The following is a 13,464-nucleotide window of genomic DNA, read 5'->3' as shown; positions in this document are numbered from 1 at the left end:
GCATTACACAAACTTCCTCTGGTGCAGCATTACACAAACTTTCTCTGGTGCAGCATTACACAAACTTTCTCTGGTGCAGCATTACACAAACTTTCTCTGGTGCAGCATTACACAAACTTCCTCTGGTGCAGCATTACACAAACTTCCTCTGGTGCAGCATTACACAAACTTCCTCTGGTGCAGCATTACACAAACTTCCTGTGGTGCAGCATTACACAAACTTCCTCTGGTGCAGCATTATACAAACTCCCTCTGGTGCAGCATTACACAAACTTCTGGTGCAGCATTGCACACTTCCTCTGGTGCAGCATTACACAAACTTCCTCTGGTGCAGCATTACACAAACTTCCTGTGGTGCAGCATTACACAAACTTCCTCTGGTGCAGCATTACACAAACTTCTGGTGCAGCATTACACAAACTTCCTCTGGTGCAGCATTGCACAAACTTCCTCTGGTGCAGCATTACACAAACTTCCTCTGGTGCAGCATTACACAAACTTCCTCTGGTGCAGCATTACACAAACTTCCTCTGGTGCAGCATTATACAAACTCCCTCTGGTGCAGCATTACACAAACTTCTGGTGCAGCATTGCACAAACTTCCTCTGGTGCAGCATTACACAAACTTCCTCTGGTGCAGCATTACACAAACTTCCTCTGGTGCAGCATTGCACAAACTTCCTCTGGTGCAGCATTACACAAACTTCCTTTGGTGCAGCATTACACAAACTTCCTCTGGTGCAGCATTGCACAAACTTCCTCTGGTGCAGCATTACACAAACTTCCTCTGGTGCAGCATTACACAAACTTCCTCTGGTGCAGCATTGCACAAACTTCCTCTGGTGCAGCATTACACAAACTTCCTTTGGTGCAGCATTACACAAACTTCCTGTGGTGCAGCATTATACAAACTCCCTCTGGTGCAGCATTACACAAACTTCCTCTGGTGCAGCATTACACAAACTTTCTCTGGTGCAGCATTACACAAACTTCCTCTGGTGCAGCATTACACAAACTTCCTCTGGTGCAGCATTACACAAACTTCTGGTGCAGCATTACACAAACTTCTGGTGCAGCATTACACAAACTTCCTCTGGTGCAGCATTACACAAACTTCTGGTGCAGCATTACACAAACTTCTGGTGCAGCATTACACAAACTTCCTCTGGTGCAGCATTACACAAACTTCCTCTGGTGCAGCATTACACAAACTTCCTCTGGTGCAGCATTACACAAACTTCTGGTGCAGCATTACACAAACTTCCTCTGGTGCAGCATTACACAAACTTCTGGTGCAGCATTACACAAACTTCCTCTGGTGCAGCATTACACAAACTTCTGGTGCAGCATTACACAAACTTCCTCTGGTGCAGCATTACACAAACTTCCTCTGGTGCAGCATTACACAAACTTCCTCTGGTGCAGCATTACACAAACTTCTGGTGCAGCATTGCACAAACTTCCTCTGGTGCAGCATTACACAAACTTCCTCTGGTGCAGCATTACACAAACTTCCTCTGGTGCAGCATTACACAAACTTCCTCTGGTGCAGCATTACACAAACTTCCTCTGGTGCAGCATTACACAAACTTCTGGTGCAGCATTACACAAACTTCTGGTGCAGCATTGCACAAACTTCCTCTGGTGCAGCATTACACAAACTTCCTCTGGTGCAGCATTACACAAACTTCCTCTGGTGCAGCATTACACAAACTTCCTCTGGTGCAGCATTACACAAACTTCCTCTGGTGCAGCATTACACAAACTTCTGGTGCAGCATTACACAAACTTCCTCTGGTGCAGCATTACACAAACTTCCTCTGGTGCAGCATTACACAAACTTCCTCTGGTGCAGCATTACACAAACTTCCTCTGGTGCAGCATTACACAAACTTCTGGTGCAGCATTGCACAAACTTCCTCTGGTGCAGCATTACACAAACTTCCTCTGGTGCAGCATTACACAAACGCGTCATATATGGTGGTTGTAATACCATATATGAGGTGATCTTGGTGATCCTGCTAAATGTTTTGACTTACAGATCGTATAATAATCTAGTTGAATTTCTCATACATTTTAGTTCTAATATGAACGACAATGTCGTTACAGCAGCATTCACAAGAATCATTCACTCTCCCCTTCCTCCCAGTTACTCAAAGTAATACCGTTAATGACTCAAGAAATCGTAATGACACGATTGCAAACAAATCATGTTGACTGCAGTGAAGGAACTTGAGCTAGAGTTCGTCACGGCCACGCTAGCTGGAGATTCGTCTGTAAAAACTTGCATTTGTGGTCACAGTGGTGCCTATGCTAACCTTCCTATGGTGTAGAAATATACCTAGTTGGATGAATCTTATTGTGGCTAGCTGGTCTAGTGGCTAACGCGACGGGCTGGAGCTTTGAGACTATGACCGCGGGTTCAATCCCGGCCGGGGGTATGGTTTTTTTAATACCGTTAATCTAACTCACTTTACGTCCTGTTCTCTGATCTCAGTCTTCTTTGAAGAATAAAACTTAATTGGGAGGCTTAGTAAACCAGGTTACCAATAGCAGGGTAGATTGTTTTCATTTGGGACGTTTGTACGTAAACAAACCATACCACGGGTGGGGTTTGAACCCGTGGTCATCTCTCTGACCGAGGGTTCAGACCTCACCCGTGGTAGGGTTTGTTTGCAATCGTGTCATTACGTTTTCGTGAGTCACGTTTGTACTTCTTTGCTCAAGATACGGCCCACAACAGTCTACTAACTCCAAGATATCAATTTACTTCTACGAAATAGGGACAACAAGTTTTTTTATAGACTTATCCAGATATCACGTATCGCCCAGGGTTCAAACCCAGTGCTTTCTTTTGTAAACCAAATGCCTTGCCATCCTGCAACAAGGTATCTTGCAGTCCCTCTCCTGGTCCCAATCGTCTTTTAAGCCCCTCTGTTTTACTTATATTAATACAGAAGAACTGTAGTAAGCATAGAGGGTAGGTTCTCCATAGTATTCCTAGCTACGGTGTAGTATTCCTGGTCTTCTGTATACAAGCGCTGTTTACAAGGCTCACCATCACGTGTAACAGTTCCCAGGTAACCAGAGGATCGTCCTCCCCATTAAGGTAGCAGCATTGCCGAGCCTCTGACTTCTTAAGGAACTTATCATAGAATTGACAGTGTTTGGGTACAGGTAAGAGGGTGGAACTTGATTTTGCATCGTAGATGGTAGGAGTGGTTGGTGCCAGGGCCAGGTGGGAAGGCTGACAGCTGCTTGAACGTACTTTGAGTATTATAAAACAGCGGTAACAACGGGCTTTATGACCATATTACTGACCGACCTCCAGCATGCTGGTCGTGACAATTGTATCAGCTCTTCTCCTGCTGGTATGTGTACTCACCTATTTCTCACATATTTGTGATTGCAGGGTCGATTCACAGCTCCTGGCCCAGCCTGTTCGCTCGTTGCTACTAGTTTAACTCTCCTTTTCTCATGAGATTTATCGTATCTTTTCTTAAAGCTATGTATGGATCCTGCCTCCACTACATCACTCTCCAGGTTGTTCCACATCCTGACAACTCTGTGACTGAAGAAATACTTCCTAACAGTACTGTGACTCATCTGAGTCTTCAACGTCCAATTGTGACTCCTTGTTGCTGTGTCAAATCTCTGAAACATTCTGTCTCTATCCACCTTGTCAGTTCCCCCACTCAGTATTTTATATGTCGTTATCATGTCCCTCCTATCACTCCTGTCCTCCAGCTCAGGGACTAGTCTTGTTGCAAACCTTTGCACTTTCTCTAATTTCTTGACGTGCTCGACTAGGTGTGGTTTCCATACTGGTGCTGCACACTCCAATATGGGCCTGACGTACACGGTGAACACTCTTGAACGATTCCTTACTGAGGTGCCGAAACGTTGTTCCTAGGTTTGCCAGGCGCCTATATTCTGCATCAGTTATTTAGGTGATGTGCACCCCAAATGTGCTCTGTATTATACTCACCCCAAGATTCTTTTCCTTGAGTGAGGGTTGCACTTTTTGGCCTCCTACCCTGAACTTTGTCTGCAGTGTTCTGTGCCCTTTCCAAATCTTTATGACTTTGCACATAGTGGGCTAAAATTCCAGGAGCCAGTTGCTGGACCAGGTTTACAGTCTATCCACATCCCTTTGTAGTTCTTTCTCTTCTTCATCCATTTGAATTCTCCGCATTAACTTCACATCGTATGCAAACAGGGACACCTCTGAATCTGTCCTTTCCATCAAGTCACTCACATATACCGGAAACAGTACCGGCCCTAGAACTGACCCTTGTGAAACCCTGCTCGTTACTATGACACCTCGTTACGTACAATCACTCGTTGTTTCCTTCCTGTTAGGTATTCCTTGATCCATTGTAGTGCATTTCCCGTTATTCCTGCCTGCTCCTGTACGTTTTTCACCAATCTCTTGTGCAGGATTATGTCAAAAGCCTTCTTACAGTCCAAGAATATGCAGTCTACACACCCACTGCATTGCTTCTGTTAAACTCCAGTACGATTATGACACAGAATTTCCCTTCTATGAAGTCGTGCTGGTTATCATGTATAAGCACATTCCTTTCTAGGTGCTCCACCATTCTTCTTCTGATAAGCTTCTCCATGACTTTGCATATTATACATGTCAGTGATACCAGTCTGTAGTGTAATGCTGCCTGTCTATCTGTCTCCTTTCTTAAAAGCCAGGATTACATTTGCTTTCTTCCATAAGTCAGGTAGTTGCCCTGTTTTGATAGATGTGTTGAACATCATGGTTAGTTGCACACACACAGTACCTCTGCTCGGTCCCACCGCCTTTGAGGTATCTAGTTCACTTAGCAGCCTCTTCACGTTCTCCTTGGTTGTGTGTAATGTGTCAAGCACTTGCTAATGTAACCTACCATTCCGGTTTGCTGGAGTCCTTTCTCTCTCCACTGAAAATACTTCCTTAAATCTCGTGTTCACCTCTTCACATACTTCTTTGTCATTTCTTGTGGTCCTCCTCCTTTCCTCAGCCTGAGTACTGGTCCTTGACTGTTGTTTTCCTCCTGATGTAGTTGCACAACAGCTTTAAGTCAGATTTAACTTTCGATGCTTTGTTATTTTCCCTTCTTCACGTATTACATCATTTCATTTACTGTTATTCCCAGCAGTTCTGTTTCCCACTGTACCTCATGCAGGAAATTCCTAATACTTGTGGAGTCGCTTCTTTTATAGTTTGGCTTCTCCCACCTTACATGTGCTGCTTCTCTCTTCACTTTTAACCCTACAGTGTGTACTCACCTAATTGTACTCACCCAGTTGTGGCCGCAGGGGTCGAGTCATAGCTCCTGGACTCGCCTCTGCACTGGTTGCTACTAGGTCCACTCTCTCCCTACTCCATGAGCTTTATCCTCTTCTTAAAGCTGTGTATGGATCCTGCCTCCACCACCTCCCATTCCAGACTATTCCACTTCCTGACAACTCTGTGACTGAAGAATTGCTTCTTAACATCCCTGTGACTCATCTGAGTCTTCACTTTCCAACTGTGAACCCTTGTTGGTGTGTCCCATCTATGGAACATCCTATCCCTGTCTACCTTGTCAGTTTCTCTCAGTATTTTATATGTCAATATCATGTCCCCCCTATCTCTCCTGTCCTGTGTTTTCATAATGTCCCCTGTCCCTGATGTCCTCCAGTGTTGTCAGATCAATTTCCCTTAACCTCTTCTCGTGGGAGATGCCCCTTAACTCCGGGACTAGTCTCGTTGCAAACCTTTGCACTTTCTCTAATTTCCTGGCGTGCTTGGCCAGGTGCGGGTTCCATACTGGTGCTGCATACTCCAATATGGGCCTGATGTACACGGTGTACAGAGTCCTGAACGACTCGTTACTGAGATGCCAGAATACTGTTCTTAGGTTTGCCAGGCACCCATATGCTGCAGCAGTTATTTGGTTGATGTGCACCTCAGGAGATGTGTTCGGTATTATACTCACTCAAAGATCCTTTTCCTTGAGTGAGGTTTATAGTCTTTGGCCCTCTAGACTGCATTCTGCCTGCGATCTACTTTGCCCTTCCCCAATCTTCATGACTTTGCACTTGGCGGGGTCGAATTCCAGGAGCCATTTGCTGGACCAGGCCTCTAGCCTGTACGGATCCCTTTGTAGTCATGCCTTGTCCTCCACGGATTGAATTCTCCTCATTAACTTTACATCGTTTGCAAACAGACACTTCTAAGTCCATTCCTTCCTTTATGTCATTCACATATACCAGAAACAGAAAAGATCCTAGGACTGACCCCTGTGGAAGCCCGCTCGTCACAGGCGCCCACTCCGACGCATCGCTACTTACCATGACTCTCTGATGCCTTCCTGTCAGGTATTCTCTGATCCATTGCAGTGTCTTCCCTGATATACCTGCCTGGTCCTCCAGCTTTTGCACTAATCTCATGTTTGGAACATTGTTCTTTAGCTTTCTTACAGTCCAGTCTACCCACCCCTCTCTCTCTTTTCTTACTGCTGTCACCTTCTCATAGAACTCCAGTAGGTTTATAACACAGGATTTAACGTCCCTGAATCTGTGCTGGTTGCCATTGATGAGCTCATTCCTTTCTAGGTGCTCAATCACTTTTCTCCTGATAATCTTCTCCATGACTTTGCATACTATGTATGTCAGTGATACTGGTCTGAAGTTTAGTGCTGCATGTCTGTCTCTTTTTAAAAAATTGGGACTACATTTGCTGTCTTCTATACCTTAGGCAGCTGCCCTATTTCGATAGATGTGTTGAAGATTATTATTAGTAGCACACAGAGCACCTCTGCTCACTCTCTCAGGACCCACGGAGAGATATTATCCGACCCCATCGCCTTTGAGGTATTTAGTTTGCTTAGCAGTTTCTTCACCTTTTCGTCAATTGTATGTATTGTGTCTAGCAGTTGGCTGTGTTCCACCCCTCAGTGTTTCTGGAGTCCTTTCTGTCTCCACTGTGAATACTTCCTTAAATCTCATGTTGAGCTCCTCACATACTTCTCTGTCATTTCTTGTGGTCTCACTTCCTTCTTTCCTCAGCCTGATTACTTGGTCCCTGACTGTAGTTTTCCTCCTGATGTGACTGTACAACAGCTTTGGGTCGGACTTGGCTTTTGCTGCTATGTCATTTTCGTATTGTCATTGGGCCTCCCTCCTTACCTGTGCATATTCATTTCTGGCTCTACGACTGCTCTCTTTATTCCTTTTCCTTTGCCTCCTATACTTCTTCCTATCTATAGAGCATTTAGTTTTAGCGTCTCTACACCTCCGGGTAGACCAAGGGTCCATTCTGGCCTTCTTATTATTTTTGTTGCCCTTGGGTACGAACCTCTCCTCTGCTGCCTTGCATATTGTCGTCACACATTCCTGCATATTGTCGTCACACATTCCATCATCTCATTTACTGATTTCCCTGCCTGTTCTGTGTCCCACTAAACCTCGTGCAGGAAATTCCTCAAGCTTGTGTAGTCCCCTCTCTTTCAGTTTGGCTTCCTCCGCTCTGTCCTTCCTGCCTCCCTCTCCACTAGTATCTCTATGTATTCGAAGCTCAGAACCATTCATATGTGAAGTTCTCAATATCTGCACTACTTAAGCCAAGGTGAATACAAGGTCCAGTCTTGCTGATTCGTCTCCTCTCCTCTCTCTAGCAGTGTCCCTAGCGAGAAGTTTTCCAGCACCACCTCCATCATTTTTGCCCTCCACGTTTCTGGGCCCCCATGTGGCTCCAGGTTTTCCCAGTTGATTTCTTTGTGGTTGAAGTCACCCACAACTGGTTACAGTGCTCTGTCCATATAAGCCCTTCTGGCCACTTCAGCCAGTGTGTCAACCATTGCTCTTTTACTCTCATCATATTCTTGTCTTGGCCTCCTGCTATTCTATGGTGGATTATACATCACTGCAATTACCACCTTGGGACCTCCAGTCTGAAGTGTTTCTATTATGTAGTCTTTTGCTTCTCCTCTGTCTCCTCTCTCCAGCTCCTCAAAATCCCATTGGATTTTGATGAGCAGTGCCACTCCTCCACCCCCTCTGTTCCCTGTCTTTCCTCAAGATCTGATATCCAATTGGAAAGATGGCATCTGTTACCATTCCTATGAGCTTGATTTCTGTGAGAACTATAATGTCTGGTGATGCCTCTTTGATTCTTTCAAGCCACTCCTCCCACTTATTCACTACTCCATCAGCATTGGTGTACCATACCTTCACTTTCCTCTCCAGCACTGTATTTTGGGGTTTTTTGGAGGATGGGGAGTGGGGCACATGGCAGGGTGCTGTGGGATTCCAGTGCATAGTGTGGGATGGGGGCTGTGAGTGTGGATTGAATTGGTATAGTGTGTTTGGCTGTGGGGTTCTGAGGGTAGTTCTGTATGTGTTTGTGCTTGTTGTTCTGCCTGGCTCTGGTTGTCCTCTTCTGACTCTATCCTTGTCTCTTTTTCTAGCCCTTTTGTTTCTGTGTCTTCTCCCTTAGCTGCTGTCATTCTGTTCTCGTTCTGTTGCAGTCTAGGAACACTCTCTTATATGTTGATGATTCCTTCAGCAACCATGGTTTACCCTGCAGGATCCTGCTCCACTCCCTTTCTGTCTTGAAAATCAGTTTGACCAGCTGATATTTCCCTTTGAGTACCATCTTCCCTATTCTCTGAAAATTTATTATCTCAATCATGTCCTCCTCACATATTTCTTTGATGATGTTTTCAATCTCTTATTTTTCTTTCTGCTGTCTTTCATTGTGTCCTCTCTTCACTCTCCCGAAGCCCATGATTAATGACTGACCTCTCGCTTTCTCCTTCCATTATCGTAAGGGTTCTTAAATGGAGATATCGTAGGATAAGGTAGACACACTTGTAGGATGGTAGGTGTATTGTCAGACTGAGATGAGAGATGGGGCCCAGTGCCTTGCCTGTCTACGCCTGGGAGGTCTGCCGCCGAGTGAGGACGGGACAGAGGGATCACTGCCCATGTGTATCCCCATGACGTCACACAAAGCCAAAGGCCTACGAGGGATCTCGTGTCTAAAGCACAGGGATGATACTAATATGCTATGCTATATAATACTGGGAATACAGGGATCAGCAACTATGCTGACAGCTCGGTCATGTTACGTATGTCGTCCCGACATACACTACTATACTATAGGCTGAACAGGCAGGCGGATCTGGGCTGATTCTATACAATAACAAATTCATATATAACTTAGAACTAATGGATGGTACAACATGATTTTGACGTAATGGGTGTTAACGTAATCATTACAAACTATAAGAACAAATCATTATACAATATGGATGGAATTGATCGATCGATCTGTATTCATGCACTCTACGGATTCTGAGGAAGAATAAATATATACAAAGAAGTGTTTAACAGAAAAGCAGATTCGGTGCACTCAAATCTAGACTGTTAATTCTCAGAATACGGAGGGAACGTGAACACGAAAATTTCTGACAAACTGATCAGCTAATAATAAACACACAGTTGACAATTTCATTCATCTCGGACATCTAATTATACAGACTATGTACATTTAAACCCAATTCTGCGAGGGTAAGGTTTACGTATGCAGAATGGTTATCATCTCTGGGAGGGTCGAATTCCTCTGCAATGGCTAACACATGCCTTGACTGAGAGAGATCTGAACGAGTATCTACAAAAGATACAACTACAATCACTAGTGACTGTGGAATTACTAATTCGTCTGCTAGGAGTACTCAACTCGACTATTCGATACAGTAATTCTTGGCTCATTACAAAGTCACTAATGGATGCTGGTGGCTTCACAGTAAGAATAAGATCTTCCTGGAGCAGGAATCGAATCACACCAGAACACAAGGGATCGGTTCTTTGGGCATTTTTGACATCCTCGACAGTAAATGGAGGATCTGCAGTAACTACACTAACGTGTCGCGATAAAGCATCTGCGACTACATTCGACTTGCCAGGTAAATTTTCAAAAGTGGGATTGAACTCTTGGATAGTCAAGGACCATCTGGCTAACCTTCCAGTAGGCTGTTTGTTCTGGAATAAAGGTAACAGTTCTTCCTTACTGGAGGAAAGAACAAACTCGGTGGAGTGGATGACTCCCCCCGGTTGAAAAAATTAATGCTATAACACGCAATATGAGCAAGGGAGAACGAATCTACTATCTCAACTGCAAGCACAGGAGAAAAGAAATGAACACGGTGAACAATGCTGATATTCAATCTGAGTCGCACACAGTGACACGAGGTATCAGCTATAAAGAAACTACACTTACAAACGTTAACATGTGAACACGAAAATTTCTGACAAACTGATCAGCTAATAATAAACACACAGTTGACAATTTCATTCATCTCGGACATCTAATTATACAGACTATGTACATTTAAACCCAATTCTGCGAGGGTAAGGTTTACGTATGCAGAATGGTTATCATCTCTGGGAGGGTCGAATTCCTCTGCAATGGCTAACACATGCCTTGACTGAGAGAGATCTGAACGAGTATCTACAAAAGATACAACTACAATCACTAGTGACTGTGGAATTACTAATTCGTCTGCTAGGAGTACTCAACTCGACTATTCGATACAGTAATTCTTGGCTCATTACAAAGTCACTAATGGATGCTGGTGGCTTCACAGTAAGAATAAGATCTTCCTGGAGCAGGAATCGAATCACACCAGAACACAAGGGATCGGTTCTTTGGGCATTTTTGACATCCTCGACAGTAAATGGAGGATCTGCAGTAACTACACTAACGTGTCGCGATAAAGCATCTGCGACTACATTCGACTTGCCAGGTAAATTTTCAAAAGTGGGATTGAACTCTTGGATAGTCAAGGACCATCTGGCTAACCTTCCAGTAGGCTGTTTGTTCTGGAATAAAGGTAACAGTTCTTCCTTACTGGAGGAAAGAACAAACTCGGTGGAGTGGATGACTCCCCCCGGTTGAAAAAATTAACGCTATAACACGCAATATGAGCAAGGGAGAACGAATCTACTATCTCAACTGCAAGCACAGGAGAAAAGAAATGAACACGGTGAACAATGCTGATATTCAATCTGAGTCGCACACAGTGACACGAGGTATCAGCTATAAAGAAACTACACTTACAAACGTTAACATGTGAAAGTTACTCGAGAACTAACTTCTTACAAAGCACTGATTACTGTCAACTGGGATGGGATCACCATCTGGAACATTAGGAACAACAACAGACACTCTAGTGAGAACACTAGCTGTAACAGAGACGTCTTTCTGCAGACAGCATGTCACATCAACAAGAGATGGCATTACTAGTTGCAAGTAATCGTTTTCTGACAAGGCATCCCCTGTGGAGAAACTACTACTCGAACTAGCAGTCATTGCAGGGATAGGCTGTGCACTCAAGGCAGTCTGAGTGTCCCCGGACACTTGAGGCAACGGAACACTATCCTGCAAGTCTGAAGGTATAGGTGGAACACAGACGGGAATGACAGAATTACTAGTGCCTGACCGCTCGGCTACGTTAATAAGTAATTCACGGATCTATAGGAACTTAATCTGAACTTCACATTTCGCAGCACTTTAACAAATCTCAGATACAAGCTGTGAGAACAAAGACATTGCTCAATGGCTAGATATTGTCTTTCAGTCAGTAAGGGAATATTGGTACTGTGGACTGATTCATATTGACTTTGACTGGCATGATACACTAAGTGAATATTCAAAAGTGTCTGGGACATCTTCTCAGTGAAAATACTGAAGGGCATAAGTCAAAAAAAAAAAAATAGAGAGAATGACACAATAAGCTTAAATGGAAGAAAATGCTTAACTATTCTGCATAAGTAATTAAAAATTAACAAGTTACACAGTAAGCAAAGAACTCACACAAGAATAATATGCAACTTAGCAAACACTGAAAATCAAGAGAACTTTTACTTTGCTCAAATCTAATATGCTCAACTTTTACTTTAAATTGAATAAATGGCACAGTGAGTTGTCTTTACTTTCAATGCAACAAGGAAATACACAATAAAATGATAAAATGGACTCAATAAACTTGTGCAAAAATTAAAACAAACACACAATTCACTGAAAAATAAAATAAAATGACAGACAGAATAAAATACTATGCACAGAACAGAGCATAAGAAACTGCACTGTAATAAACTGTAGCAATATATGAAATAATTGCTAATCAAAAAAAAAAAGTATTGCACAACACTGCATAAAGTTTTCTGCAAGAAAAACTTTAATAGCAACACAATATTTGCACAAGAATTATTGCAAAATGAGTCAATGTGCAATAATAAAAATTATAACACACAAGAAAAGAAATATATCAAGGAATGAACACTTTAACTCTTAACTGCACTTAAACAACAAGCAAAAGAACAATTTACTTTAAAAGGAGAACTTAAAAATTGCACTAAGAGTGAATTTGTTCAATAAAATATGAAAAAAAAAATAATAGGTGCAAAAAAACACACAACAAAAAGGAACACAACACTTACAGTGATGCAGAACACAAAACATCAACATAAACACAGTACTAGAATTTTCTTGCAATGAAACTTGATGTGTGAAAAATTTTGTAAAAGTGAGTTCTTGCTGGGACTTTAAAAATGGCACTATTGTCTGTGGAAATAAGACAAATTAAACACTGGCTGAATAAAGGAATATGAACACAAGAATGTTCAACACACAGGGAACAAAAATAAAATTACACAAATGCTGGGAAGAAAAAAATAACAGACAACACTGAGTTGTGATGCAGAATATGAGGTGAAAAATTACTGAATTAATTCACTGGAATTCTGAAGTTTAAACGCAAGTTCTATATTGCTCATATGTTGCACACACAACAAAGGAAAAACACTCATTACTTACTTCAAGTGTATAAAAAGATACACAACACAACAGATATAAAATAATGCACGAAAATTAACACTGAATTAAGGAGATTAAAAGAAATTTATGCAATCAGTACATGATAAACACTGAGTCTGATCAAGAGTCACTGAATGTCACTAAGAGAAAAATTCACTGGGAACACAAAAGAAATGTCTCAACACTTGCAAATGTCTCTAAAAAAAAATATTATAGCTGTAACACTTGAAAAAATGAGATTGATGGATTGTTTATATCGTCTTGCTGCTGTCCTCTGCACAGATGATCGTAGAATTGCGCTTAAATCGGCGATAGACAACACATAGGAGGCTTTTAAAGATGGCGCACCACACTCTAGCTCTTGACCCCCTATGTGGTCCTTAAAATATGGTGCTACAACCCTTAGCAGTGCACCAAAACACTGATGAGGTAGGTGAGTTGTAATGGCCGACTGTAGTTGGGTTTGTGGGTAATGGCTGAGCGAGGCGTCTGAGACCGGCAATGGTGCGACACACGTGATCGTGAATGGTTGGGCTTATGGGTTGAACGTCGTAAGCCTCACTGAGAAAACCCACACTGCCGCGAAGATAATTCTAAGCCGGCTG

At 42.9% G+C, this 13,464-nt stretch overlaps 1 protein-coding gene across 1 annotated transcript in view; it reads left to right on the top strand.

Moving 5' to 3' along the window:
* The first annotated feature begins 3,213 nt into the window (after positions 1–3,213).
* The window catches only part of LOC128703263 (uncharacterized), a 51,992-nt gene continuing 41,741 nt past the window's right edge, over positions 3,214–13,464 (top strand). Inside the window, exon 1 of the mRNA XM_070103447.1 lies at positions 3,214–3,371. Coding sequence (XP_069959548.1) covers positions 3,333–3,371 — 39 coding nt within the window. The 5' untranslated portion in view covers positions 3,214–3,332. The remainder of the gene's footprint in view (positions 3,372–13,464) is intronic.

Source organism: Cherax quadricarinatus, chromosome 85 (genome assembly GCF_038502225.1).
Source record: "Cherax quadricarinatus isolate ZL_2023a chromosome 85, ASM3850222v1, whole genome shotgun sequence".
NCBI classification, from domain to species: Eukaryota; Metazoa; Arthropoda; class Malacostraca; order Decapoda; family Parastacidae; genus Cherax; species Cherax quadricarinatus.
Note: the sequence above shows the minus strand (reverse complement) of the source record. Positions and strands in the feature narration are given on the sequence as shown.